The following is a 27,865-nucleotide window of genomic DNA, read 5'->3' as shown; positions in this document are numbered from 1 at the left end:
TTCACTGTTCTACAGAATTTATTCCAGGTTAAGATATCATGAAAACCAAAGCAGACAGTTCTTAATGTGTTAAATTTGTGAAATTAGAATTTTAAGTAAAACTATGAGACTCATGTCACATATACAAAAAACTATGAACGACCATGAAGCATTTAATGGGTAACTGTACTGAGTACCACAGACCCAGGATAAGGTTTCCTGACCTCCCAGAGCACAGGTGGCTGGTGAGCATGCAGTGAGCATTCTAATATTCTTAGAAATGTTAGGAAACTTGACTGGTAGGTTTTCCAGGTGTTGCTCATTTTTGCCCTTCCCAGAGGCTTACAGACTAAGAGGACATTAGTTTTGAAAAGATGTTTTTCAGCCCAGAAAATCTTCAGGGTCCAAGACAGCCATGGCTGAAGGGACAGGTGACTCCATAAAGAGGAGCAGGCTTGGAAGCCCAGGGCAATCAGTAGAGGACTATTTTGCATTTGTACATTTTATTCAAAGATATGAAATTAATCAGATAAGAAGGTCTGAGATGAAGTTGTGTGTGGTAGTGCATAACTTATCCCAGCACTTAGAAACTGAGGCAGAAAGATCACTCTCTGTGAGTTCAAGGCCGGCATGAACTACAGAGAATAATCCTGTCTCAAGAACAAAACAAAAACATCCAACCAAAGAAAATGGAGAAAAATGAACAAGCAAGTTTTGCGATGCATGCAAAGACCCCACTGGGCACACCGCTCTCTGTAGTTACGTCACTCCACTGTGTCTACTCCCTAAAGCTGCGTTTTTAATACATGAACCTCAATCAAGAGCACACTGATTAAAGACGGTGCAGCAGAGACTTGGGGAAGAAGGTAACACAGGTCTCATAAGAGGAGAATCATTTTCCCAGTCTTCCCGCTGCTGCGGATGATGTCTTCATGGGCCTGGGCTGCCTTCTCCAGTGGATACTCAGAACCTATCACGGGTCTCACCCAACCTTTTTCCATCCCTGCTTGGAGGATGCCTGCGAATTGCTGGAATTCCTCCTAGAGGAAAGGGATTGAAAAAGAAAGGTGTGTGTTTGTAGTTATTTGTTTCTTGGCCGTGGACCACATGACCAGAAAGGTCCCCTTGCAAATATGAAGATTTGACAGTTTTCCCGGATCCACACTGTGATTATCTGTCATCCACATATGCTCAGACAGTGTTAGTATAGGAAAAACTGTTTTGAAATAGCTATGACTAGTGCTCCCTCTCCATACTGCTGCCTCAGGACCCACCTCTCCAGTCAGGTGACCAAGCTTAGCATCGACTTTACCCGTCAATCTGCTGACTAGCACAATCAGAACCAACCCCTTCCTTACCTTGGTGGCTGAAAAGAGAGAGACTCCGATTATACTTGTCTCTTTGGCCATGGTGTCCCTTGGGTTTATCTCAATGGAACCTCTACAGCCAACAATCTATCACGGAAACATCAGGTACACAGTTGGAGGTTGCTGTGAAGCGGGGTTGGACCGCTGGGGAAATTCAAGGTGCTGAGGAGTCCTACTTACGATGACCCGTCCTCCGTAGGACAAAAGCTTCAGGTCATTGCTCAGGTTCTCATTCGCCAGCATCTCAATAATCACATCAACCCCCTTGTCCTTATCACCAACAGACGTCTGCATGACAAACCACAAAACCAACAGTGCATGTTTTAAAATAATCTAATTACAAAGCAACCAGTCACACTCTCTGTAGTGTGAACTCAGAAACATTGGATAAGCTACTGAAATCAGGTCAGATTTGTATGGATGTGTGTGTGTGTGTGTGTGTGTGTGTGTGTGTAGCTGTGTAGGTTGGGGGCTGGAGGTGTGTATCTCTGGGTGAGTATGGTGTGTATTTCTGCTTGTGTGCATATTAAGCTGTGTTATAAGTGGTTTATCATTTGCTTGAGATACTAATTTTTTCTGTCTGCACTGTTGGGTGTTGGTTCTCTACATTTTAAACTGGTTGTTGAAGATCCAGCAATGTTATAATTGTTTTATATTAGATTTATATTACATTCTAAGTAATGAGTACTTAAATCAGGCATTGTAATAGATGAACAATGGATGCAGGGCACTTAGGAATCAGGATGGAAATCCTACACGCACAGCTTCTATGTAAAGGTAGGTACTGTGTCAGGAGAGGTAAGCCATGAGTTACAGAAGGGAAGAGTTAAGTTCACCTGCCTATGCTGGTCAGAGAAAGCTCCTCAGAGGAAATGACCTGAAGGATGAAAAGTAATCCCTTAGACATAAGAAGGAAGGTGAAGGAAAATGACACACAAGGGCCTTTGGGGAATGCTTCCTCACATGGCAGCATTGTGGGAGAGGTGGGGGATGCTTCCTCTCACCACAGCACTGTGGAAGAGGAAAATGCAAACTGTTACAGACTGCAAACCATGCGGAACAGCATGTTAGGTAAAAAACTCCATGTTTGGGTTTGGGTTTGGTTTTATTTTTCAGGTGTTCATTAATTCAGCGTTTTAGGTACTAGAAGCTTAATAACAGACAGGAAAGTTAGAATCCCTCTTTGGACAGAGTTCCATTTCAGTTATTTCTTGATACAAATATTTAAAGGGACAGATATCTCTGGAAATAGAGAAAACAGAGAGACTCTGAGCTCAGTCACACTCATTGGGGCAGGGAAACAGAGGCTTAAGTGACAGAAGACTGGGACTTGAGAGATGCTTGACAGGAGTGAAACTGGCAGGGTAAAGGGAGCGACTTAGGGCAGCAAGGAGAGGCTGATTTAAATGGGCATAAACAGGCTCATGGTGAGACAGCTCAGGGTGAAGTGCCTGCTCACAGGCTTCTCCAGATTCAGCACCACAGAGAAAGCTGGAATCCCAGAGCTGGGGGCAGAGATGTATAGATCCTGGTCTTGCTGGCCAGGCAGTCTACAGGGAAGGGTGAGCTCCAGGTTCACTGAGAGGCCGTGTCTCAGAGTATAAGATGGAGAGTGACAAAGGAGGGCACCAAGGTGAACCTCTGTCCTCCACACATCCATGCACAGATGCACACACATACATATGCATGCATATATATATATATATATATATATATATATATATATATATATGCATGCACACACACGTGTGCATACACACACACACTTGGACACACTCACATACACAATTTGGAACAGACATAGACAATGATATAAGGGTTCCTGTCAGGGCAATGGCTAGTGACACAGAGATGGAACTCAGGTCACAGAGCCAACAAAGGGCATATAAACACACAGACAATGTGTAATAACGTGAAGAAGAAAGAGGTTAATAGCGAAGCCAGTGTGCAGGAAGACAGGGAAGGTTAATAGTGAAGCTAGTGTGCAAGAAGACAGCCAGCTTCAATAAGATCCAATCAAGATCTCATGCTCCTGAGGAGAAGGACAGACACAGAGCAGCCTGGACACAAGGACACTCCCCTCTCCAGAGACACAGCCTCTGTGAATGTCAGATTACACACAGGCAGAACTGTAGCGGGAGAGGGCACATGGTGTTTTCTATAAGTTAAGCAATAAAGGAATGAGAGGAGAGGGGAGGGGAGGGGCCTGGAGGAGGGGCCTGAGAGCAAGAACAAGCAAAGCCAGTAGAGAAGTGAAAGAGTTACCCTCATGGCTCACCCACCCACACATTCTCCTCCTTGGATAATGACCTCTGTCAACACTCTATGCCTGGGAGATTCTCATTGTCCTATCTCCAGAAGGTACGTATGAGGATGAGCAAGGGAGTGAATGTTGATTTAATTATCAGCAATATATAAACAGAGACTTCAGGATTGAGGTGAGCGAGCACTTGCCAGGCAAAACAGACAGACAGATGAGATCCTGTGTGAACTGTATGATATGCAACATTAACTGAATGCTCCTCGCTGTGGTAGGTGGAATAGTGATAGTCCCTCCCCAAGGACCCCATGAGCAAGCATCATCTTTCCCAGATAGGTGCGTCTGGTTCCTAACTCTGGGAACCGCAGCTGCAATGGGGATGTCACGTCCTTGACAGCTGTACTGTGAGCATCGTGTAGCTGCAAGCTTTACTTACAGCGTGATCTTTCAATTGACTCATTTAATACGCAAGCACATTACAAGCATGGCAGCAAAGTCTGGAGAACTAGATGCCTGTCACTTTAAATAAATTAAAACATGTATAGGGATGAGAGCACATATAGATATGAAGACAGAAACAATGTTATTTATTAAGCAAAATCATATTAATTCATTAAGAGGACAGTTGTTAAAATGACTTATTTTTAAAGCCATGTGAGTCTCCCAGAAGCAATGTCTAACCTTCTTAAACTGCAGAAAAGTTTACCTTGATTTTATCAATATAGTTGGCTTCTTTGTGATTAAACACTTCATGGGCTCCATTTTGCAGAACAAGCTTTTTTCCTTCCTCAGAACCAGCTGTGCCCAAAACCTTTAAGCCATGAGCTCTGGCAATCTGGCATGTAGCTAATCCAACCTGAAGAACAGAACAGAACCCTGACATCACATATTCTCCACGGTCCCTGGAAGCCTCCAGTGCCTACAGGGAACTGCAGATCTCACTAGTGCAGTGGTTCTCAACCTGTGAGTCATGGTCCCTGTGGAGATGAGGAAAACCCTTGTACAAGAGCCACCTAGGACCATCAGGAAACACATATATTTACATTATACATAAGCTGGTAATAGAGACAAAACTACAATTATAAAGTAACAATGAAAATAATGTTACAGTTGGGGGTCATCACAGCATGAGGAACCGTATGGAAGGGTCACCGTGTTAGGAAGGTTGAGGACCGCTGGTCTATGTGGAGCCGTTCCTGAAGGAAAGAGGCGCTTCCCCAGTGCTGTGCAAGGTGTACTTCACAGTGCCTGCTGAGGTCTCTGTCACTGCCTGTGTCCTGCTGATGAGGAACTGTAAGCTCTGAGATACAGCAGCCCCAAGCAAGCCTCACACAGTGGAGCAGGACTAAACCAGACTGCAGCCCACACCCGTTAACCACTGCAGCAGAACACTTGCTAAGACATGCTGTGCGCAGGACGTACAGTCTTTAAAGATTGCCTTCATGCTCCGTCCTGGCTTTATTTAACCAGTTAAATAACACATTCTTTATAATAAGCATAAGGCCTCTACTGTATAAATTAGAAATATAGGTTCTGTCCATGAAGTCAATGTAAAAAAAAAATACATTTTAAAGAGAAAAGATGGTAATAAGTGTGAATTAACAAGTGAGTGACGTCAACAGAAAGTACTGGGGCAAAATAAGAAAGCCACCCTGGGTTAGAGACGGGGAGAGGGGCTGTCTAGGCATCAGGAAAGGTGAACTAAATGAAACGAGGAGGCGGGGGATGGAGGCGCTCCCTGTCCTGAGTGTGCAGGTGGTAAAGGACAGGGATGGCTGAATGAGTAGCGTGGGAACATGCTAGGGGTGTTCAAAGGCAGAAAGAGGGAGGGTGTGGCTCAGGGACCAAGCTCATGACCCGATGGAAACTGACGGCCAAGGTCCACGGCAAGGGAAAGGCCCTGGACCACACTGAGAGCATGGCAGTCTGGAGAGCATAAGCATCCAAGGAGTGGCAGCAGCTTTAAATTCTGGAACTTGCCCGAATACTAACAGGCAAAGGCCCCACTAGGCACTGACAAATATAGAGCCAGGAAGCCAGGGATGGTGTGAAATGACTCTGCAGATGATTGCTGGCCCAGAGCAGGGCACGGAGCTACTGACTGACCGCTTACCCTCCTTATTCATAGGAAACAAAATCCTTCCCAAAGGTGATTTGTATTAAGGTTTTTATATCCCAAGTTTTATTCAGAGTCAAATTTAGAAAAGCATTTACTGCTTGAAAAGAAAATAAGTAAATACTCAGCCACTTCTTTTTCTTTTGAGAAACTCATTATGTAGCCCAGGCTGGCCTGAACTCATGGTGATCTTCTGCCTTAGCCCCTGCAAGTGCTAGGATTCCAGCCTGTTATTTCCTGTTACAGGTCAGGGCTTCAAACGCAGACCAGGATTTCTTCAATGCTTTCTAGTCAAGACCACTGTTTGCTTGGATTTTATATGACATCAGGTATTATGGGAATGTGAAACATACATACAAATCAGCAATCTCAGAGTCTGGCCCACTATTCTGACTTTATGAGCATCCAGGGTAATGTTACTTCATATAAATAGGTAATATTTATTAAATTATATAAATATTAAAGTGGCAGACATGCTTAGGCCTACTTCAGGAAATTGTTGAAAATTCTATCCTACTCCTTAGGCAAAATTTTGTGCATTATTTTTCAATGAGACTCAAGGTAGCAATTCACTAGCAGCTTTTAAAATCAACATTTGTGTGTGTGTGTGTGTGTGTGTGTGTGTGTTTGTGTGTGTGTGTGTGTGTTTGTGTGTGTGTGTGTGTGTTTGTGTGTGTGTGTGTGTGTGTGTGTGTGTGTGTGTGTGTGTGTGTATGCTGCCATATGTGCCCAGTGCACATGCAGAGGCTAGAGGCCAACTTTGAGTGTGCTTCCTCCCATATCAGACCAGCATATTAAAGCCAAGCACTCTAACCCAACACAGTTCACACAGAACATTGACCGATGCACACTGACAGGATTGGTAGGCCAGGCTGCTTTCCACCAAGCCAGAAGTCAGCAACCATCTGGCAGAGGCAGGGAACCAAGTCCTGCAAATTGTCCTCTGATCAGCACAAGCTTGCACAGACACACAAAATAAATGTAAAAACCTCAATTTGAAAAGTAAAGAAGCTATGATCTGGAAGGCGACTGGAATTGGGGGAGACGGGAAAAAGTAATTACAATGGAAATTGAGAGAAACTCGCTGGAGCGTGAGCAGCACTACAGACTGAAGGCCCGCGCAGTGGATGAGGCCCTGCAGGCTTTCGATGATCTAACCCGAGTTAGTACACAGGACCCTGTCTAATGAAGGATACAGCCAGTCCATCAGGAGGAACACTGTACTACGGGGTCACTGCGATTGACTCCAATGACTTAACCTTTCTATTAAAACTATGACTCTAATAAAACCACATTTTACGGCACTGACTTAATGCAAACATATCACCTAATGCTCTCCTTTGAGCAGTCTCTCAGTTTTCTAAAGGGCTCTGGTTACTATTTTCTTGCCAACAATTAGACTCAATATTTTTTCAACAGATTACGTGGCATTTTCTGCCCATTACTTTTCTCCATTTTATTTCAAATACTAAAATGAGATTCTCCCACCAATATACTGGGACAATGACTGTGTCCACAAATCCACGTAATTCTAAACCCACAACATAATCCAGCAGGAATGTGGATAAAAAGAGGACAAAAAGTACAAACAGAAGCCAGGCAAAAGCCAGTGTTCTGTCTTCCTCCGATAGGGCAGGAGGATCAGAGGCGCTTCACACACGGGCCGCCAGCCTGTCCCAGCCAGCCAGGATTTAGCAGACTCAGCCAGCTCCAAAAACCAACAGTTTGGATTTTACCTTTTAAAAAAGCAAACCAATCCCTCTGAAGTGGCAGAGATTTCTACAGGAGTGTAAAGGGATTTCCTCTAAACCCTCTCTCTCCACTGTATGAACATCTCTCTTCTCTACAGAGCACAAGGCTCTTAGAAAACCACAGCAATTTAAATAAACACATGTGTGTTTCAAACCTTCGGTTATTAAGTTAAATTTAACTCATCCAAAACCAGCCTTTGGCGATGGTTAACAATGAGTTTAGCTGTCTTTTCAAGCCCTACAGAGACAACCTTGGGCTTTTTTGGTAAATAGTCTGATGCATGAAATCCCTACAGATTGATCTCTGAGTCACTGAGGAAGCCAGATATGAAACAAGAAAGTTCATCTCTACAGAGACACAGAGCACCCTGACTTTCTGGGCCACTTTCAGAGGCAGAGCCATGCTGTCAGGATGCCACCATCATTATGTGGGCAGGCATTCTGGGTAATGAGTTACTCCTTCCCATGTCCTCCTCAGAACACCGAGTACTGAGGGTTGGCCAGCTCCCTGGAGGTGAGCCATCACTCCACAGTTCCTTGATTTTATAAATGGGAAATCTTGCCTCCAGCGTTTCTAAAGTCTCTCTGTGCTGGCTTAGTAAGTTCAAACTGCACAGCTCTGGCTTCTCCTCCACGCTCCTTGGAGACGGAGCAGTAGTGAGGTACTTGAGGACTCTGACGATGCTATGCCTGGGGATTACTTAGAGGGCTTAGGTGCTGAGTTCTCAGTCCTTTCCCAAACAAACATTAACACTTCCAGCCTCGGGTTGTGATGTTGAGGACACAGCTGTATACTGTGCACCCTTTCACTGCCATCAAAGTGTGTGCCTGTTGGTGGCACAGGGAGCCCAGACAGGAGGGAGGCTGACCACTCGCTGGCTGAGAAGTTTAATGAACCTTATTTTGCTCACTAAGGGAATATGGAACAACCACGGTTAATGTTGAGAACAGCCTAAAGTGCCACATAATTCTAACAACCATGCCATGTAAAGGCAGAGGCTTGTCAGTCTTGGGGCACTCCCCACACAGGTGGAAAACCTACCACATTAATTGTTTTATGAGGTGGTCTGCTGAATTTATTAAGCAAGATGCTACAGCCTCAGCCATGGATTCTACTCAGCAGCCTACATCTGATGGAGCGTCATGGCATTAAGGGGGCCAAGAGGTGCAGCTCTTAAAACTGACTTCATCCTGTATGATGTCAGAAGCCCAGCATAGTCAGATGACAGGCTCCCAAGGCCTTGCCCCAGGGAGGAGCAACTGGCAGCTGGCAGCTGCTGGGGGAGGAGGAGCACCCTGGACACCTGCAGATGGGTTCTCACCAGGGTCCCACTGATTTTGGTCACAGTGGATTATTTTAAAAGAGGAGGACACAGAGATGGGAGGGGCATACTGGGAGATAAGGTCAGACACACTGAGTGCATGGATGAAGTCCTCGGGAGAATAAATTTTTAAAATTGAAAACTTAAAAGGTGTAGAGTTTTCAAGAACTATCACGTGAGACCCACAACTCCACACTCACATGAACAGAAACTTGAAAGTATAGATACTCACTCCTCCGCTGGCCCCGTGAACCAGAACGCTTTCCCCAGCTCGAGCTCGGGCACTGCAGGAAAAAGCAGAGGCATCATCATGCTTTCAGTCAGAGGAACCAAGAGCTGCTTTTCTCATCATCTGTGAGGAACCTCGACCCTTGCTTCAGTTATCACACAAAGACATGCTGCACCCTAACACAGAGCCAAATGTCCTCTCACCCCGACACAAACAATGACGGCCACGACCACAATGAACACAAACCATCCATGCAGTACCCACTCGGGATATGCCATTGGTCTGTCACCTGCCTGTGGCCATGTTGGGTGCCGGGATCACACTACAATGCCCAGGCTGCAGTCTCTGTGTGTTGGTGGGACTTCGGAACCACAACTGGAGTCCCTCATGGTCATGTGTCACCAGAGTGTCCCTAGATTTGCTGCAGATCAGTCATTATCCTGTGGTCCAGGGTTGCTCAGGTAACAGCAGGTGGGCTGCTTCTGGCCAGTTCTAATAGCATGCCCTTGCCTTTCCACACCTCTAAAAGTCAACGCTGAGTGGTCCCTAATGAGGCTGTGCAGTCACCAAGGCCCCCAGGCTACACCCAAAGTGTCCAGGCTTGTCTCCTGTGCTACACTACTACCTCCTTTTAGAGCCTGGATGCTCAGAACAGACAGCACGTCCTACTGGGGAGCATTTCACTGTGCAAGCACATGAACCTTCCTCTCTAGGTACCTTACGATCCAGCTCATTCCAGGGATACGGTGGATAGCTCTTTTGGGGAGAATCTGTTCACTCTGGAATGAGACTACACTAGCCCCAAGCCCCTGCTCATGGCTTCCTGATGGCTTTGTCAACATCCTGTCTCCTACCTACAAATGTTTCCATAATTACATCTTTATTCTTTAGGTCTCATGGCTGGGCTTCCTTGTAAGCTCTGAGGCCCGTCCCTGCCTGGGCCTGGAGCCCTTCTACCCTTTTATCTGTGTCTGGATGTTCACTATCTCAGTTCATCAGGAACCGCTATGTGGGGTCTATTTGTAGCCCTCTACTCTTCTACTGTGTCTTCTCTCTCTCTGTCTGATCCTTCAAAGCAACAACAAAAAGTAAATAAAATCCTTCTCGAATCTGTGGTGGTCTGAAGGAGAATGAGAATGAGAAGGAGAAGGAGAAGGAGAACGAGAATGAGAAGGAAAATGAGAACGGCCCACACCAGCTCCTGTCTCTGAATACTTGGTCTCCAGCTGGTGGCACTGTCTAGGATTAGGAGGTGTGGCTTTGGTGAAGAAGTGTCAATGAGGGTGGGTTTGGTAGTTTAGAAAAATCCATCTCTCTCTCCCTCTCCTTCTGCCTCCCCTTCTTCCCTCCTCCCCCTCTCTCTCTCTCTCTCTCTCTCTCTCTCTCTCTCTCTCTCTCTCTCTCTCTCTCTCTCCCTGCCTCATGGCTGTGGTTCGGATATAAGCTCTCAAATACGGCTCCAGCACCATGCCTGACAGCCTGCTGCCCTGCTTCCACAATAATGGTCATAGCTCACCCGCTGAAACTGTAAGGCCCTGATATATATGATATAGTCTCTTTCTTTTATAAGTTGCCTTGGTCATGGGGTCATATCACAGTAATAGAAAAGTAAGACTATGGTGGTTTGAATAAGAATGGCCCCCCTAGCCAGGTGGTAGTGCACACCTTTAATCCCAGAACTCAGGAGGCAGAGGCAGGCTGAGCTCTGTCTGGGTTTGAGGCCAGCTTGGTCTACAGAGTGAGTTCCAGGACAGTAAAGACTACACAGAGAAAACCTATCTCAAACAACAAGAGGATGCTCCCCCAGCCCCCAGGCTATGTTTGAATGCTCAGTGACCAGAGAGTGGCACTATTTGACAGGATTACAGGATTAGGAGGTGTGGTCTCAGTGGAGTGGGTGTGACCTTGTTGGAGGAAGTGTCACAGGGGTTGGGGGTGGAGATTTCAAGAGTCCAAGCCAGGCGCCGGCTCCTTCTCTCTGCTGTGCATCCAGATGTCACTCTCAGCTACTTCTTCAACATCATGCCTGCTATGTTCTCTGCTATGCTGATAATAGACTAAGCACCCGAAACTGTAAGCAAGCCCCCAGTTAAATGCTTTCCCTTATAAGAGTTGCCGTAGTCATGGTGTCTCTTTGCAGCAATAAAACAGTGACTAAGACAAAGATACATATTTTCTTCAGAGTCTTTTATCTCCTTCCAGACTCCTATTTTTTGAGAAAACGATCTTCACTCAAGGGACTAATTTCCTCTTTCTTCTCAAATAATCAAACTTTTGTCCCCTCTGTGATTGGCATGACCCAGAAATGCTTAATCACAAATGGCTAGCAGCAAGCAGCCAGTCCAGGCATAGAAGTGTGAACTCGGGGTGCCATCTCACCTGTGGAAGAGAGCTCTGCAGGCTGTGAAGTACGGGATCCCCAGGGCAGCCCCCTGCCTGAAGTCCAGTGTCTCGGGAAGGGGGTAGGTAGTGTGATCCGCTGCAAGAGCAAATTCTGCGTAGCCACCAGAGAGTGTGCTGGAGCAGAAGACCCTGTCACCTTTCTGAAAAAGATATCAACAAATACATGCAGCAAAGATTCCAACTGCGCCAAGATGGCTGAGACTCGTTACAGTGCCAGCTTACAGTGAGACACAATCATTCCAAGAAGGCTGGGACCTTGACAGTGCCAGCTTAGAGTGAGAAAAAATCCTTCCAAGATGGCTGGGACCTTCACAGTTCAGCTTACAGTGAGACACAATAATTTTCATGTGGATGTCTCCAGCTCAGTGTCTCACAAGCATAGCTGAAACACTGAATCTCTATACATGTTTTCTAAGAGAGAACTTAAGAAAAGAAGCACTAAAGGAGACAAGGAGAACAGAAAATACCCCTCAAATGCATGAGGGCACTGGGAGTGCTACAGCAGTTCAGCTGAGCACTTACTGAGCTAGATGCTGCATCCTTCCTCATAAGCATGACAGTGACCCAGGGAAGGAGTGTGCACATCCTCCAATTAGGCAACACACTGAAGTAGTAGAAAGAGCCAAGCAGATCCATTACCCCTCATAGCGAGACACAAAGCACCCTGTGAATGGCCGCCTGCTACACCCTGGGCATGGAGATGCTGGCCATCTGAACACCTGGCCTACGTCTTTAGAAGACACATAAGAAAGGAGATATACCATAGAGTAGACAAAACACTGAGCAATGACGGCCTCATACTCAAACTGGCACTATGATTAATAAATACATACAAAAGCTAACAGCACCATGCTGTAGGATGACAAGGCAAATCTTTGGAAGGAAACTGAGAGACAAAAGCAAGCATCACAATTGGACAGTGTTATCTGCATATGGCCAAGGAAGACAAGGTTAAGATGAGTCCACATTTATGGCTTGAGAATCGGCCCGATTGACTTCAGTGTAATTCAAACATTGAGAATTCACCAGAAGGAAAATGTAATTCTTGGAGTTCTGTGGGGATATCATCAATAGCAATGCACTGCTATGAAGACATCCAGCTGGAAAGCAAGTAAACGTGGTGAGAAAAGAAAGGTGAGAAATGGAGAAGTGACTCTAAGCTGAGGAAATTAAAGAAGCCACATGGGGACACGAGTGGTTGAAGCAGGACTTGAAGGACAAGATCTGAAGAACAGAACTGGAATTAGGAAACAGTGAAGGAAGCCCGGGGGCAAAGGAGGCAGCCAAGAGCAAATGCTGAGCCAGGCCAAGCATCTCCTGCTCATGTAAGCCAGAGCTCTCACCTCAAAGGGAATAGGGTTGATTCTGGAACCACAGCCTGGGTGCAGGGTCTAAGCCAGCTCAAGTGCTGTATCCCAAGTGTTAGCAGTTTCATGAAGTAAAAGAACAAAGGAAGGCATAAATCAAGCACTTTCCAGATGCATTCCTGGGAACATCGTGGTAGATGGTTACAGCAAAGCAGGAATTTGCTGTTATAGGCTTCAAATGGTGTCAGGTGATAATCTTAGCATTAGGGTTAGGGGAAACGTGCAGTCTATGTGTGAAGTCTCAAAGGACTTATGTAATAGTCACAAAGATGGATGTTAGGTCAAACGAAGAGGTGAGCAGTGGATGGCTATTAGCAGGGCCTGAAGATAATTTAGCTCCGGAGCTGCAGATGTTAACATGGGGTGGGGGTTATTTTCTAAGAACTTCAGTGCATACTCCAAATAGGCACTGAAGGTACAAGTAGGTAGGTATCGTACATGCAGCACACAGCAAGTGCCAGAAATAACATGGAAGGAAACCAAACAGGACTCCAGAAGCCCCAGAAGCTACATTTCTGCTTCAGTGCCATCCTGCAAATAACAGAAACAGCACAGACACAGCCCTGAGAGAGCAGGGAGTGTACAGAGCAGAGCAATTCAGCACTGAAGAAAACAGCAGCAGAGAAGGAGGGGGGAGACAGAGTGTAAGGAGCTGCAACAGTCCCACCTCACAACGTGAGCACCTCATCAACACCACAGCCCACAGCAATAGATGTGGAGATGGACGAAGCTTTATAGTTTGGACCCCAGGAGCAGGAGAGAAGGTAGCTTATGCCTACAGACTCCAGGTCACAGGGTAACTTCAATAGGTGAGACAACCTGAACTAAGCCACAGGCAGTGGCCACAGGAAGAGGAGAGGAAGAGTGACAGACTGAGAAGAGCCCCAAACAGCAGGTGTCACCAAGAGGAACTCAGTGGGCACAGACAACCTCAGCTTTTGATAGACTGGGGGAGGGCCTCCTGGGGTGTAAATGTAAGTTTTGTTCACCTGAGGTAATTTCCGGCTGCTAACCCAGGCCTAGTCCTGAAGCTTCTACCCTAAGTAAAATCTTATCTAGCGCTAGACTGTTTTCAGACTCTAAGGCTTACTGCTGAATAAGCTCACCCTTTCTCCTTCTTTCTGGTTCTGGCTGGCTGTCAACTCAGTTATTCAAATGCCTCTCCCTGCTGACTGATTTAAACAGGCTTCTTTCAGCTTCTGACTGAATTACTCTGTTTGTCCTCACACTAACTCTGGCAATATGTTCTATTTGGCTCCTTCTCCTTCTCTGGCTTGTTCTGTCTCCACCTGGGTCTAGCTTTTCTGTCTCTAAAACTTGTCTCTATATAACTAACTCTCTCTCTCTCTCTGTCTGTCTGTCTGTCTCTCTCTCTCTCTCTCTCTCTCTCTCTCTCTCCCTCTTTCTCTCTGTGGGGGTGGTTGTGTGCACTACTCTCTCTTCAGTCACCTTTTTAATCTCTCAGATCTCATTAGAGTTGGGCATATCCCATTCTGTCAGATCTTTCTCACCCATCACTTTATCTACCACTCAATCAGACAGCATTTTCAAACATGGTGCTTCCGTCTACAAACTAACTTCATTGTTTGGGATTAAAGGTGTGTATTTAGGGCCGATCTGTATCCCAGCCAGAGGGATTAAAGGTGTGTGTGCTAAGGGCATGTCTGTATTCCAGCCAGAGTGACCATGTTTCTGGATTAAAATCTCTCTATACTGAGGGGTGACCAGCAGGACACAGCCCTGTCTAGGAAGGGAACAGCTAGATGCACAAGCCTATTAGACACTCAGGAAGTCACTACTGTAACATAGGAACTGGACTTTAGTGTAAGTACCCTGCAGACAGTACCAGGTCTTAGTTGAATACTCTAACACTGGGTAAGAGAAAGGAAATTGAGGCTGCCTGTGGCTGTAGATTACTGTGTAATTCCGTAGAACAAATGCAAAAAGCAGAGGTCTGAATGGGATTGGGGGCTTCAGGCAACAGGATTGGGAGGGCATCCAAAGAGCGAAGATAAAAACAATGGCTGCCCGGAGGACGGACGGCAGGACAGGATACGGAGAGGAAGGACATCAGGACATATGGTGCGCCATGGCAGATACCAAAGTAAACATTGGATTTTGGTTTGGTTTTGTTTAAGAAAAAGTTAAGTGGCTGAGAGTGCCAAATGCCATTGTGAATTTAAGAAAGACATAACACAAAAGGGTCTGTTCACTCTGGAGTCTAGAGACCATCGGTGGTACTGGCGAAGAATCTAGAGATGCTACTGGGGCAGACGCCAGAGCGGTGAGACAGAGAAACAAAAAGCTGCAGGGACCCACCCCCTTCCTGCACAGGGTCACCTTAAGTTTCTCTAGGTCAGCCCAACTTGGTAAATACGGTGCCAGGGTTGAACAGGTTGAGAAATTAAAAGGAAAGAAGGTAGTTATAAGTATTTTACAGAGGCACTTCCCGTGCCAGCCATGGCTTCTGACAGAGCTGTAAGAACAGCCATGATCCCGGTCCTGATCTCGACTCCACGACTGCACAGTGTCTTACCATATGCACAAGTTCTATCACCCTCCAAAAGAGTTAACCTTCCTTTATTTTGTGAAAGGAAATTAAAACATTCTGTCTGTGCAGCACAAAAGCTGGCCATCTGTCATCCCCCTGTTTGTTTCCTTCACTCAGACATTTCAGTTAGACCTAGGAGTCCCCCAAGTCACAGGAAATGTGCATTGAGTCCCTCTCAAAGCCTTTAAAGCTATAACTAAATTTCAGAAGAGTGAAGGCAATATAGAAATAATTAAGAATGGAATACCTTGAAAGCAGACACACTGTCCCCAACAGATTCTATGATCCCAGCCACATCGGAGCCCGGAGTGTAGGGTAAGGAAGGTTTTCGACTGTAGGTCCCAGAGCGAATATATGTCTCCACTGGGTTGACACCACAGGCGTGGACTTTGATTAGGACCTGTAATGACAACACCCGTCAGTTTGTACAGAGCACTGAGGCATTGCCTTACAATAGTGTTGTGTGGAAAACGATGGAGCTGGAGAAACCGAGACAATAAAGCCAGACCAAGCCAGCTCCTGCCTCCAGCAAGCCTGTGTTCCAAGTCTGCAGTAGGAAGTAGGGTAGACTAGCTTGCATGCTAGATTCAAAACCTCCAGGAAACCATACATGTAGAGAGGTGTGCTTCAGAGACCTCTAGGTGCCCGTCAGCCCACTTCCTCTTCTTCTGAGATACGTAGGAGGATCGTAATTTCCTGGTGTGCCAGGCAGTTTTTACATCAACTTAGCATGCACTATAGTCACCTGAAAGCTAGGAACTTAGAAATTTCTTCAGGCTGCAGGAAAGCCTATAGGTTGTTTTCTTAAATAGTGATGCAGGGTGGCCCAGCCCATTGTGGGAGGTGCCACCCCTGGGCAGGTGGACCTGGGTTCTATAAGAAGGCAGGTTGAGCAAGCCAGGAAGGGCAAGCCAGTCAGCAGCACTCCTCCATGGCTGTTGCATCCGCCCCTGCACTACATGCGTTCCTGTCCTAACTGCTACAGATGATGAACTCTGAGTGAAATAAACACCTTCCTCTCTGCTGAAGACCAACCAGCTCCAGAGCTCTGTTTCTCTCCTGAAGGTAGACAAAGGGGGTAGGGGGAGGGGGAGACTATCAGCAGGGACAAGACTAAGTCTTGCAAGAGATTAAGATTGCTTTCTATAGTAACATCTATCTATCTTGACTTCAGGTTACTCTGAGGCCTGAAGCTTCGAGCCTCTGGGCTTATTGACACGTGTTGCTAACAGCAGGGCATTAAATAAAGAGTTCCTTTGTTCTTGTTTCCACAGGGCCTTGTCAGCTAGAAAAGCTGCTCTCAGGAAGAAAAATAAAAAGGAGACACTTTTTAAAAAGATTCTGATCTTTATTTCTAAGGGAAAGTAAAAGGAGGAAAAACTGATCAGACTGTATGCTCTCCTAATGTCGAAGTTACTCTGCTCTGCTTTCTTCCTCCTGATCTTACTTTGTGGCATGATTTTCCCTGTCCAATTAATTTAAATATTAGTGCGGCAGGAGTCCTGTGATTGGACAGGGAAACGGGGGCGGAGCTAAGAGTTACAGAGATGGGATGGAGAAGACAAGTAAAGAAGGAAGCAAGATGGAGGACGGACAGAATGGTTCAGATTCGGTGTGGCTTTAAACAGCCACAGGTAGATATAGTATCTTATAGGGATAGAATAATTGGGGCAACTTGTCTAATCTAGGTAGGCAGCTTGTACCATTATCAATTGGCCCTGAATTTATTGTGTAGGCATCTTATGTATTTAGAATTTATTGAACTATAAACCTGACTAAATATAAGCTTCTAGAGTTTTGTTTTACTGGGTTACTGGAATGTGGGCCCACAGACCACAGAGGGGTTATGGCTGAGAAGTTACGGGCAGCATTGAGACAAGGGAACTGGAGTAGGAAGATGGTGACCAGTCAGTCACCTGGGGCCCAGCTTAGAGACAGAAATGCCCCACCGCCACAACCGGGGCAGACTGTAGCTGGATGTAGCACGGGAACTGATGCCCCCTTTTTAATATTTCCTGCAACATTGCACTCCCTCTGCTCTCAATGTAATCCGTCCTAGTATTTTGTACCTTTTCTAGGAGAACAGATTACATGGTTTTTCCAAAAGTTCACTAAAAGTTCAAACATAAATTCAAATCATAAACTGAAGAAATTTACAAGGGAGTTTACATGTATTTCCATTAAGACTAGTTATCTAGCTAGACATTCATTATCTGTCACAAGCTCCACAGCTTCATTGAGAGTCACAAAACTATAACTTTTGTGTCTAAGTTAACATTGAAGTTTTGCATAGACCAACGCAGTCAATATTTTATGTCCTGTTCTTGCACCTACAATAAATCATTAGGTCTCTTATATGACCTTTGGTTAATTGTTTTAAAACCTCTTGGATTGTATTCTAAGTTGTAAATGCCTATTTTTTAATCTCAGAAGCAATTAACTCATGACTTGTGAAGACTGGCAGTGTTCTCATTGCAGTTTTAATATCAGAGAGGAGTTAATAGCAGTCCTATTATAAAGGGCTTAATAATTACTAGTATAATTTTAGGAATTCTCATAAAATCATCATTAGGAATTAAGAAATCATCTGTTTGTCTGTATAGCATGACTACTGTATAGATCAATCTTCATTGATCTGCAAAAATCTGCACAATAGGGTGGGCTAATGTCCAGGGATTATATATTAATTTAATTTAATAATGACAGAAACTGCATATGAATAACAAGTTGCTTTTGCTTATGATGTTTCCTCACGGTGATAGAAACTCTAAATTGGTACCATGTAGTAGGCTACTTTTGTGACAGGCTTGATCCTGCTGGGTTTTGGTGGAAGGTGAAAGAAAGACATTGCTACAATTTGGCTTTGCTTTGTTTGATTGTGACTATACCTTTTAGAATAAGAAAGCATTTAACTTATTTTTCAAGAGCCCATAGTTAAAAGACTTTGAAAAAAAGCATCTTCGACAAATGGTGCTGGACTAACTGGCAGTCTGCTTGTAGAAGAATGCAAATTGATTCATGTTTATCAAATTGTACAAAGCTCAAGTCCAAGTGGATCAAGGACTGTGGTCCGGCATACAGCCTCAGTACTAGGGTCTGGGAATGTCACTTGGGCAGGCAAAATGAGAGGCCCTCAGCTCAACATTCTGTCTGCTGCTGGGGTGTGAGAACTCTGATGGGCAGAGGAAATGCAGAAAGCTAGACTGCATTTACCCTACTCTAAGCCAACACCCTAAACCTCCACGGGGGCTGGGGAAAGGCGGGAGGCGGTACTAAGGTTATGGGAAAGGGCAATGCACCACTCAGTAGGTGGGAGAATGCAGCCTTGGGTGGGGGCCTCAGCGCAAGGGAGAACTAAACTCAAGAAGTTAGACTCCAAAAAAACAAATAACCTAATTTAAACATGGGATACAGAGCTAAACAGATTCCTCAGTTGAGGAATCTCTGATGGCCAAGAAGCACTTAAGAAAATGTTTGTGATCCTTAGTCATCAGGGAAATGCAAATCAATACAACCATGAGATTCAACCTTACACCAGTCAGAATGGCTAAGATCAAAAACTCAAGTGACAGCAGATGCTAAAGAGGATGTGGAGAAAGAACACTTTTCCATTGCTGGTAGGTTGCAAACTGGTACAACCACTCTGGAAATCAATCTGGTGGTTCCTCAGAAAATCAGAAAGTGATCTACCTGAAGACCTAACTATAGCCCTCCTGGGCATATACCCAAAAGGTGCTCCACTTTTTAAAAGATTTTAAGGTTTTTAAGTTTTACATAGACTTTGAATTTTTAAAGACTGTAGGACTTTTTAAGTTTCCAAAATATTTTATAATGTGATGTTGACATTAATATGTGATCTTGGGGATGAACAATAAAGTCTGTGGCTTAACAGTGATGTGTTTGCATGTCAAGTTGACAATGGGTAAATTACACTGGCTAATTCTATATCAACTTGACACAAGCTATAGTCATCTGAGGGGAAGGGACCTCAACTGAGAAAATGCACAAACCAGACAGGACTATAGGCAGGCCTTAATTAGTGATTAATGTGTGAGGACCCAGCCCACTGTGGGCCATGCCACCCCTAGACTGGTGGTCCTGGGTGCTATAAGAAAGCAGGCTGAGCAGGGTGTGAGGAACAAGCCAGTAAGGGGAACTCCTCCAAGACCTCTGCATCAGCTCCTGTTTTCAGGTTCCTGTTCCTTTTGAGTTCCTGCTCAATGGTGTGGGGGGAGGGAGGGAGCTATTTTTAGGTAAAAGAAATATGTACAAAGATGGAATGAGAGTCTCTTGGGGAAACCAGATAACTTAAGATTATTAAAATCTTTGAGAGAGTGATAAGAAATGAACCTGGAAAGATGAACTATGAAGAAAATGAAGAAAAAAATTCTCCTAAGGCTGGCAAAGGATATTACACTAGGGGGTGTGGAATGAGTCTTAATAAGTGTATACAACTTGAGTCCAAAGGATATTGATAAAAGCCACTAGAGACAATTAAATTCCACAGCTGAATTCCCTTAATTGTAATCTGACAAAACATTAGTGCAAAGGGGAAATTACTTTCCCACCATGTAAAAAATAAAAACCAAGGAGGTTCCTGAGAGCAGAACTTACTCAGAATTCCCAAAACACCAATAAGATACTGTTATTACACCACAGAGCTGATTTTCTACATTAGAAATTTTGTAGGCAGAAGTTATTCCTTTTCAAGTGTCTAGTTCAGGAAGTATCATGTTCACACAGACAGGTAAACACTGCCCTGTTTCAGTATCTGTAGCTCACTGTGCACCTGCTCTAGTCAACCACTGCAATAATTGTATCCACCTGATGGCTCTGTGGAACAGGAACGACCACATCCGACTGGAACTTTAGCACCTCTGGTCCACCAAATTCAAACACTCGAATAGCCCTCATCAACTTCTGTCCAGTTGCCATGGCAATCTAGAGGTTAAGACAAATTAATATATTATCATATTGCATCTAGGCTATCACTGGTTTTTTTCTCTTCCCCCCAAAGAAAACAGATCAAATAATTTTTCAAATAACAATTTAAGCCAGGAGCTTCCCACTGATCTCATTTCATTCGTGAGGACCTTTCATCTTAAAAACCCTTCAGCTACAAAGCAAAATACTCCATAGGACTTCCTGTGGGGATTCACTGCCTTCAACAAGGAGTCAAACATGCAAATAAAAACGTCTGGACCAACACAGGAGACCACATCTGATGTTTGCTTTGCTATAAGCTTAGGTTGCAGTGCCTTAGAAATTTCACGAACTAACATTAGATTTAGGAATCTTTAGTCAGATTATGAAATGTTGCAAACATAATAGAGAAATAAGGAATAAATGCATTTATGCCTAGATTTAACAAGTTAATCTTTTAATAACCTAAAGCATTATGGATATAATTGAAGCCCATTGCCTCATCCTCCAGACTACCTCTGGGCATCACTTTCAAGAATCGATAAGTACCATAAATCCAACAGTAGTACTTGGTCAGAGTGTTAATATGCATTGAGGAGCGACATGTGCGGTTATTTTGTTTATTTGCTAACTTTACTTATGTCGGAGTGCACTGAATTGTGTTATTTCCTTTTTCCACTTAGCACTAAGTTTTTTAAATTTACGGGGTTATGGAAACAGTCTTCCTGCAGGTTTTTCATTACATTTGTTTATATGTGCATGTGTCTGTGAAAGGAGGTGTGAACACAAGCCAAGGCACAGGTGTGGAGGGCAGTGAACAAGCAGGAGTTATGTGGGTCCCAGGGACCAAACTGAAGAAACTAGGTTTGGTGGCAAGTGCCTTTACCTGTTGAACTGTCTCACAGCCCCTCTGTAGTTTGTTGTAACAAAAGGAGAAAGAAAATTGAAAGTTAAGAATTAGTGTATCCATTTATATGTAACGATGGCCCAGTTAACTTTTCTGTCATCCTATTATAAGGAAGATAAAAGTTGGTTAAAAATAAACTCTAAGAAGAGCAAAGCTAATAAGCAAATAAACTATGTAACTGGAAACAACGTCCTGACGGATGTCATGAACTGTTTTTAGCTGTATGTCCATCATTTTAACTATGGCCTATCATAATTTCTTTATTTAAATCAGATCAAATAGTTAGAATCTGCTGCTACCTAGGAGGTGTTTGAGACATAAAACTCAAAACCTGAGAAAAAACAGTTTTCTATCCAGTCCAGAAAATGAGTCAAGGAAAACACTGATGCCAAGCAGACACTGGTTGTCATTCGTTCAACATGCACTTTCTCAATATTAAATACGAATGCTGCCAAACTCTCTCCCAGGAGAGATGTAAGCAAATACCCCCACATCCTAATGTGGTCGCGGCAACAAACCAAAGTACAGCTCCCCAGGGTCTGGCTCTGGTGAGGTTGTAAGCCTTACAGAACACGGGTGATGGGTTATTTACAGGAGTGCAGATGACTCCAAACCAACCACACCACTGGAAAGTCTCACCCAAGACGGACTAGAACATCCCTATGGCTGGATAGATGGAAATCCTCTCCAGGCAACCCTCTACCTTCTAAATACCCTAGCACCTTCTGGAACAAAGAGGGCAAGTGCAGTTAGGGCAGAATTGCCCACAGTCAGGCCAAGGTACAGGAGGGAGAGTGGCTGGAATATCAAGTAAAGTGTAAGGACCCCATCCTTCTATGAGGGAACGTCAGGAGTCAACAGTCATGATCTCGAGGGTCTGAAGGTCTCTTGTAGTAAGTCATCATGGCTTTCTGCTGCAAGCCACAGCTCAGAGATGAGCACTTTTCAGTAGTAAATCACTATGCTAAACCCAGAAAATGTAAAGGCTGCTATGAACTGTACACACACACACACACACACACGACATATTTAACACTCTTTTCATTTTTTTTCTTCTTTTATTGCTGTGCTATAGCTAGTATCTAGGACCCCAAGCATGCTAAGCATCTACAACCAGGTTCTACCTCCCGACTTTGGCTTTTTTGAAACAGGGTCTGGCTATGTGGATCAAGTTGGTCTGGAACACACCATGAAGCCGACAGTGGCTTCCAGCTGGAAATGATGCAGCCTCTGCGTCTTGATGCTGTGATTACAGGCATGTGCCACCTCACTCTTCTCCACTTTCCGCTTCTGTTCGCTGCCGCCTTATCTAATTCCCATATGGATCTGTCTTTCTAGCAGACATCCTTATTAGCCTCAAAAGATTACTGTAATAATAAAATCAATATTGTTCTAAAGCAGGGTCTGTATCTTGTTGCTAACTCATTTATTTTGCTTACATTTTGAAGGGGAGGCAGAAGAAGAGGAAGGGAGACAGGGGAAGAAGGCTGAAAGTCTCTTCATTCTGTCCTGGGTCTAGGAGATCAGTACCACGCCCTCCCCCAACACACACACACACACACACACACACACACACACACACTTTATCCTGCAAAGAGGCAGCCTGGCCATGGCAGGGCCACTCTTAACTTCTCTTAACCTCATTCCCCATTGAGCCCTTGCATTCTGATGGCTCCAGCCTGCACGCATACCTCTGAACTCAACCACAGTATCATCATCTGCTTCATAACACTGGTGCTGTATCAAAGGGAATCTGCAGGGGGCCAGCCCCAGCCTTTGGGGGTTTGGAGCTGAGATGGAAGACAGAGCTGGACAAAAGGCAAAAGCCTGTTGCTCAATGGCCACATAAACTCTCTCTAACTGTACTGAGGGCTAGAAGCTGATGGCTTCCAGAAACTTTACACCCTCTTGATTATTCTGTGGCTGAAAACCACTGGCTTCTGCCAGGAGCCATCTAGGAGAAGCTAAAAACTAGCAGGTGATCTTCCTGCGATGGTTCTGCCGTGCACTATAAATCTATAACAGATTTGCTCCTTTAAGCAAGGCCAAGATTACATTTGAGAAAAGATTCCTGTTATTAATATGCTTTTCCTGTTAATATTAAACATTATATATATATATATATATATATATATATATATATATATATATATACAACAATCACTAGGTATTAGCCTATCTTTTGAGCAGATTTCTGCAAATCAATGAAGATGTACTATCTTGTAGTGATGCTATATAGACAAGTAGATGATTCCTTAATTCTTAATGATGATTCTATAAGAATTCTTAAAATTACAGCAGTAATTATTAAGATCTTTTATAATAGGACTGCCATTAAGTCCTTTCTGATATCAAAATTGCAATGAGAACTTTGCCAGTCTTCAAGTTAATTGCTTCTGAGAGAGAAAGCAGGCATGTACAACTTAGAGCACATTCCAAGAGGTTGTAAAACAATTAACTAAAGGTCATAAAAATGGAATAATGATTTAGTATATGTGCCCAAAAGATAAACTATTGACTGGGTTTATCCATACATACAAAACTTCAATGATAACTTAGTTATGGTCCTTAACTCTCCATGAACCTGTAGAGCTAGCTCAGATAATGAATGTTTAGCCAGATAATTATTCTTAATGAATATATATGTAAATATTCTCTGTTGTAAACTTCTTGTTCAATTTATGATTTGAATTTATGTTTGAACTTTCAGTGAACTTTTTTTTTCTTTAAAAAAAAAAAGGATGCTTGGATAAACCATGTGATCAATTCTCCTAGAAAAGGTACAAAAGACTAGGAAAGGTTACGTTGTATTGGAAGTAAGGCCATTGTTACATCAGAGCAGGAGAAAAGAACAAGATTAGGAGAAGAACTTTTTTTAGAGAAAACTTTTTTTGGAAAACGTTTTAGAGATCAAGAGAAGAACTTTTTAGAGGGAACTTAGAAATACAGGCTAAAATCACTTTTCAAAGTGTCCCTTTTTCTTCCAATGACTTCAACTAGCAGGCTGGGAGTTACCACAGCAGTTCCCGCAGAGATAGAGCAAAGGCTACTTTATTTAATCCTCTGCTGTTTTACTATGAGGTGTTAAAGGACAGAGACTTGAAGTTTTCTGGCCTCAGAAGAACTCAAGACAGGCAGGTCAGCTACCACAGGGATGTGACTTAGACTTAAGACAGGGAAACATTTTATTATAATAAAGGCAACCCTAAATATCTTGCAAGACCAAATCTTGCCCCCGTCAACACTCTTCCCCCTCAGCTACTTTCAGTAGAGAATCAGAAAGAACAGCCACTGGAGCTGGCCCTCAGCTTCTTTTCTCTTCAATTCTCTGTGCTTAAATAAGCACTGGGAAAACTTAACCCCGTTGTGCTTGTTGTGCTTAAATAAGTTCTTGGAAACTTAGCTCTTTGTTACTGTTCTGTACCTAAACAAATGCTAAAAAACTTAACTCTTTTTAATATTCTGTGGTTTAATTAGCACTGAGAACTTAAGTCCCTGACTCTATTTCTGGTGGATTAACTAACACACCCTCCTCAGCAGCGGAAATGAAGTAAAAGGATTTATTGTTAGTGTTCCTTTCTCTGGAGAGTAGGCCAGCAGCCCCTTGCTGGCTAGGCAAGAGGCTCAGAGCTCCTTAACTGTTTTTGAACCAGAGAGAAGTTCCTCACACAGACAACACACACACCACACCACACCACACCAGGAAATGTGTGTGCTACACCACCTTTCTTTATTCCTGTCAGCCTTTTTTTACACAAAAAGTTCTCAGTGTAAAAAAGAATTACCTCACAGATAAAATGCTACATAAAAGGGGAGTTACAGAAAGGTATCAGTAGCAAGTTCAATGCAGTGTATCATACTGTGAGTTCATTATAAGTTCAAAGCAACAGTTTTTACATGGTCTTGCCTTATCATAGTGCACATCTGTGGCTTCATACTTGGACCTGAATATTTTTCCTTAAACACAAATTGGTTCCAAGACTATTTTCTCTTTTTAGTGCAATTATGAAAGTTCATTGTCTTTCTTATTATGCTGCCTTTACCTGCTATTTTGAGGAATGGGCACATTCTTTTCATGATTTTAACTTTATTACATCTTTTTAGCAAAACAACTAAAACCATCTTAAAACTTTCTCCCTAAAATGGTTTGAATCAAATCAGGAATTCTATGAAATCAGTAATTCATGAAAGTTCATTTTTATGTTTATCTGTAGGAAATCTGCTCAATAGGGTGAGGTGGTGCCCAGGAATCCCAAGATTATATATGACAGGAAAGGCATATCAGCTGCAAGAAACAACCCAGAGATGAAGTCTCTTGACATCTTGTCTCTCAGAGCCCACCCTTCATAAGCCTCCAGGAAGGTCACCTGGTAGCCTTAACCTTTCCTAGATAGTTCCCATCAGGAATCACAAGAATAAAATAGCATAATATACTAACAGCAATTATGAAAATCCTTGAACCTTCAAAACACCCAGCTTTTCCTAAAAAGCATAGTTTTTAACTCTCCATCCATTTAATTATCTTCATATAGGCAAAAATGAATAGTTGCTGAAAAGGTTACCTTATGCAGAACTAAAAAGCCAAATTTCCTTTTATGAATCAGAAGACATTAGAAGGGGTTTAGAAACCCTGGCAGGTCACAAAGGTCACAGCAGGGCTAGAACCCAAGTTCATTGCCTTAAATGTTGGCTGATATTGTTTTTCTTAACTTACAATCCTGTAACTTCACTTTTTGAAATGTTGGCATAGATTGTCCTTTGTTTCCTTGAAGTGAATTCTGGAATGTATAAGAAATTGGGTATGAACTGTCAAATGTCACCAAGCTACAGGCTGGAGCACATATTGTCTAGTTAAGGCATCTACTTGGGTATTCTTCAAATGCCTATAAATTGGGAAATAGAGTAGAAACACAAAAGATATGATTCTACAGGGAAAGCCAATCTACCCTGATGGTACAAGTTGTCTAGCATAGGCTACCTGTGGGAATTGCCTGCAACAGAGGAAGCTTTATCATTACTCATTGTCTCACACTGGACAAGGAGGAGCTTTCAGTCACTTTGGGGCATCTTACACTGTAGTCCAGGCTAACCCAGAACTCAGTTCACAGACCAGGTTGGTCTGAAGCTCTGGATGACTTTCCTGCCTCAACCTTCCAAGTGCACACACCATCATGCCTGGTTTCTTTGGTTTGTTAACTATGCTATGGTTTAAACAGGCATTTCTATTTATCAAATACATACATTGTGAAAATTGTTTATAGTACCTTGTTTTATTTTTTATTTTACTTTTTACTTCCAGGACATACACAATTAAAAATTTCTCCTCTAGGGTCTGCTTGAATTCATTCATAGGTTTAAATGAAAGTTAAAAAAGATAGGGGAAATGTTAGAAGTATATCTTAACATAGAGTTAATAAGTCAACTCTCAAACTCAGAGTAAAGACATTACTAATCAAGTGCAGAGGGCCAACGTTAGGGCTAGCAGCACTTCTTGCTAAGGGCTTCATTTGGATTTCCAGCACCAACAGGTGGCTCGGGCTTAAGACCTATTCTAACTCCCATTCCAGGAGATCCAATATTCTCTTCTGTCCTCTGAGTGCACACGGCATGCACATGGTGTGGATATGCAGGCAAAACACTACACACATAAATTAGACTTTTTTTAAAAGAGCAAAATAGAATAAAATTAATTTCTGGAGATAGTTTTAAATGAAGGTTAAAAAAGAGACCCGATAGTTATAAAATCTACTGCCACTGTTCCAGAATGGCTTATTATTAACTCAGAAACACAAATAAATAATGAAAATTAAAGTGTCCAGTACCAGTCTTCTGGCTATATGATGTTGTCACGGTCTTGCTTTCACGGAGATCACCCTGTACCCCTGCAACATTTTACGCATAGGGCAGGCCCCGCTCCAGTGTAAGAGAATGCTGCTACATGCTGCATTCCCTAGGGCAGGGGCCAGCAGGGAATTATGGTGGTTTCTCGGGCTCGAGGTGGACAAGCAGTCCAAACAGTGGCCTTTGCACTCTCAATCATTAACAGGTCTTTTCTGGTCACTAGCCTGAGGCAGGAACTGTAAATGCGCAAGACATAGTTAACAAAGTATTAGGGTTTTTTTTTTTACTCTGCCCTTCTCTGTGTTCTGTCTCTGACTCTCTCTAGGTCTCTCTTCTTTCTTTTGAAGACTGCCGTAGGTGGGTGCTACTAAATCTAAAGAAAGGAATGACAACGCCCACTGCATATACCCTGGAGGCCAGAACACAGAGCTTGTCTACCTGCACCTGGGGAGTTGTGAACCCATAGTTGGGGCGCAAGTGTCCCGGTGGAGACAGAGATCAGCGAGCAGTTATACCACCTGAACCACCCAGCCCCCTGCTCTGCATAGCTCCAGTGCTGGTCTCCTGGAGCCAGAACTTGAAAGAAGAAAAAAAAAAAAAAAAAGCCTCCCGGTAGACAAGTCTAGCAGCTTGCTTGAGGTCCTGGGTGACTTACCCTCCTCTAGAGTAGGAATCAAAACCTCCTAAGCTCCAGAAGTTCTGTGAGAAAAGAGATGGGCTGGCTTTTCCTAACTTTGCAAGGCCCCACCTCACGGGTTACGCCTCTACCGTCTTGCGACGCACGCCTCGCGCCTGGTTGCGCAAATGGGGAAGTTTGATCCTCTCCGGCCACCGTGGTATCAATATGGC

At 43.7% G+C, this 27,865-nt stretch overlaps 1 protein-coding gene across 1 annotated transcript; it reads right to left on the bottom strand.

Annotated features, from left to right (window-relative positions):
* Cryz (crystallin zeta) lies at positions 1 to 27,817 on the bottom strand. The gene is made up of 9 exons (XM_034500899.2): positions 27,672 to 27,817; positions 20,170 to 20,286; positions 15,593 to 15,745; positions 11,404 to 11,567; positions 9,028 to 9,079; positions 4,313 to 4,462; positions 1,527 to 1,634; positions 1,338 to 1,433; positions 1 to 1,019 (listed from the first exon to the last, which is right to left on the bottom strand). The coding sequence occupies exons 2-9, from the start codon at positions 20,278 to 20,280 to the stop codon at positions 858 to 860; spliced, it is 996 nt and encodes a 331-aa protein (XP_034356790.1). The 5' UTR covers positions 20,281 to 20,286; positions 27,672 to 27,817; the 3' UTR covers positions 1 to 857.
* Between the last annotated feature and the right edge of the window lie 48 nt (positions 27,818 to 27,865).

The sequence above is a fragment of the Arvicanthis niloticus genome, chromosome 4 (assembly GCF_011762505.2).
Source record: "Arvicanthis niloticus isolate mArvNil1 chromosome 4, mArvNil1.pat.X, whole genome shotgun sequence".
Classification (NCBI taxonomy): domain Eukaryota; kingdom Metazoa; phylum Chordata; class Mammalia; order Rodentia; family Muridae; genus Arvicanthis; species Arvicanthis niloticus.
Note: the sequence above shows the minus strand (reverse complement) of the source record. Positions and strands in the feature narration are given on the sequence as shown.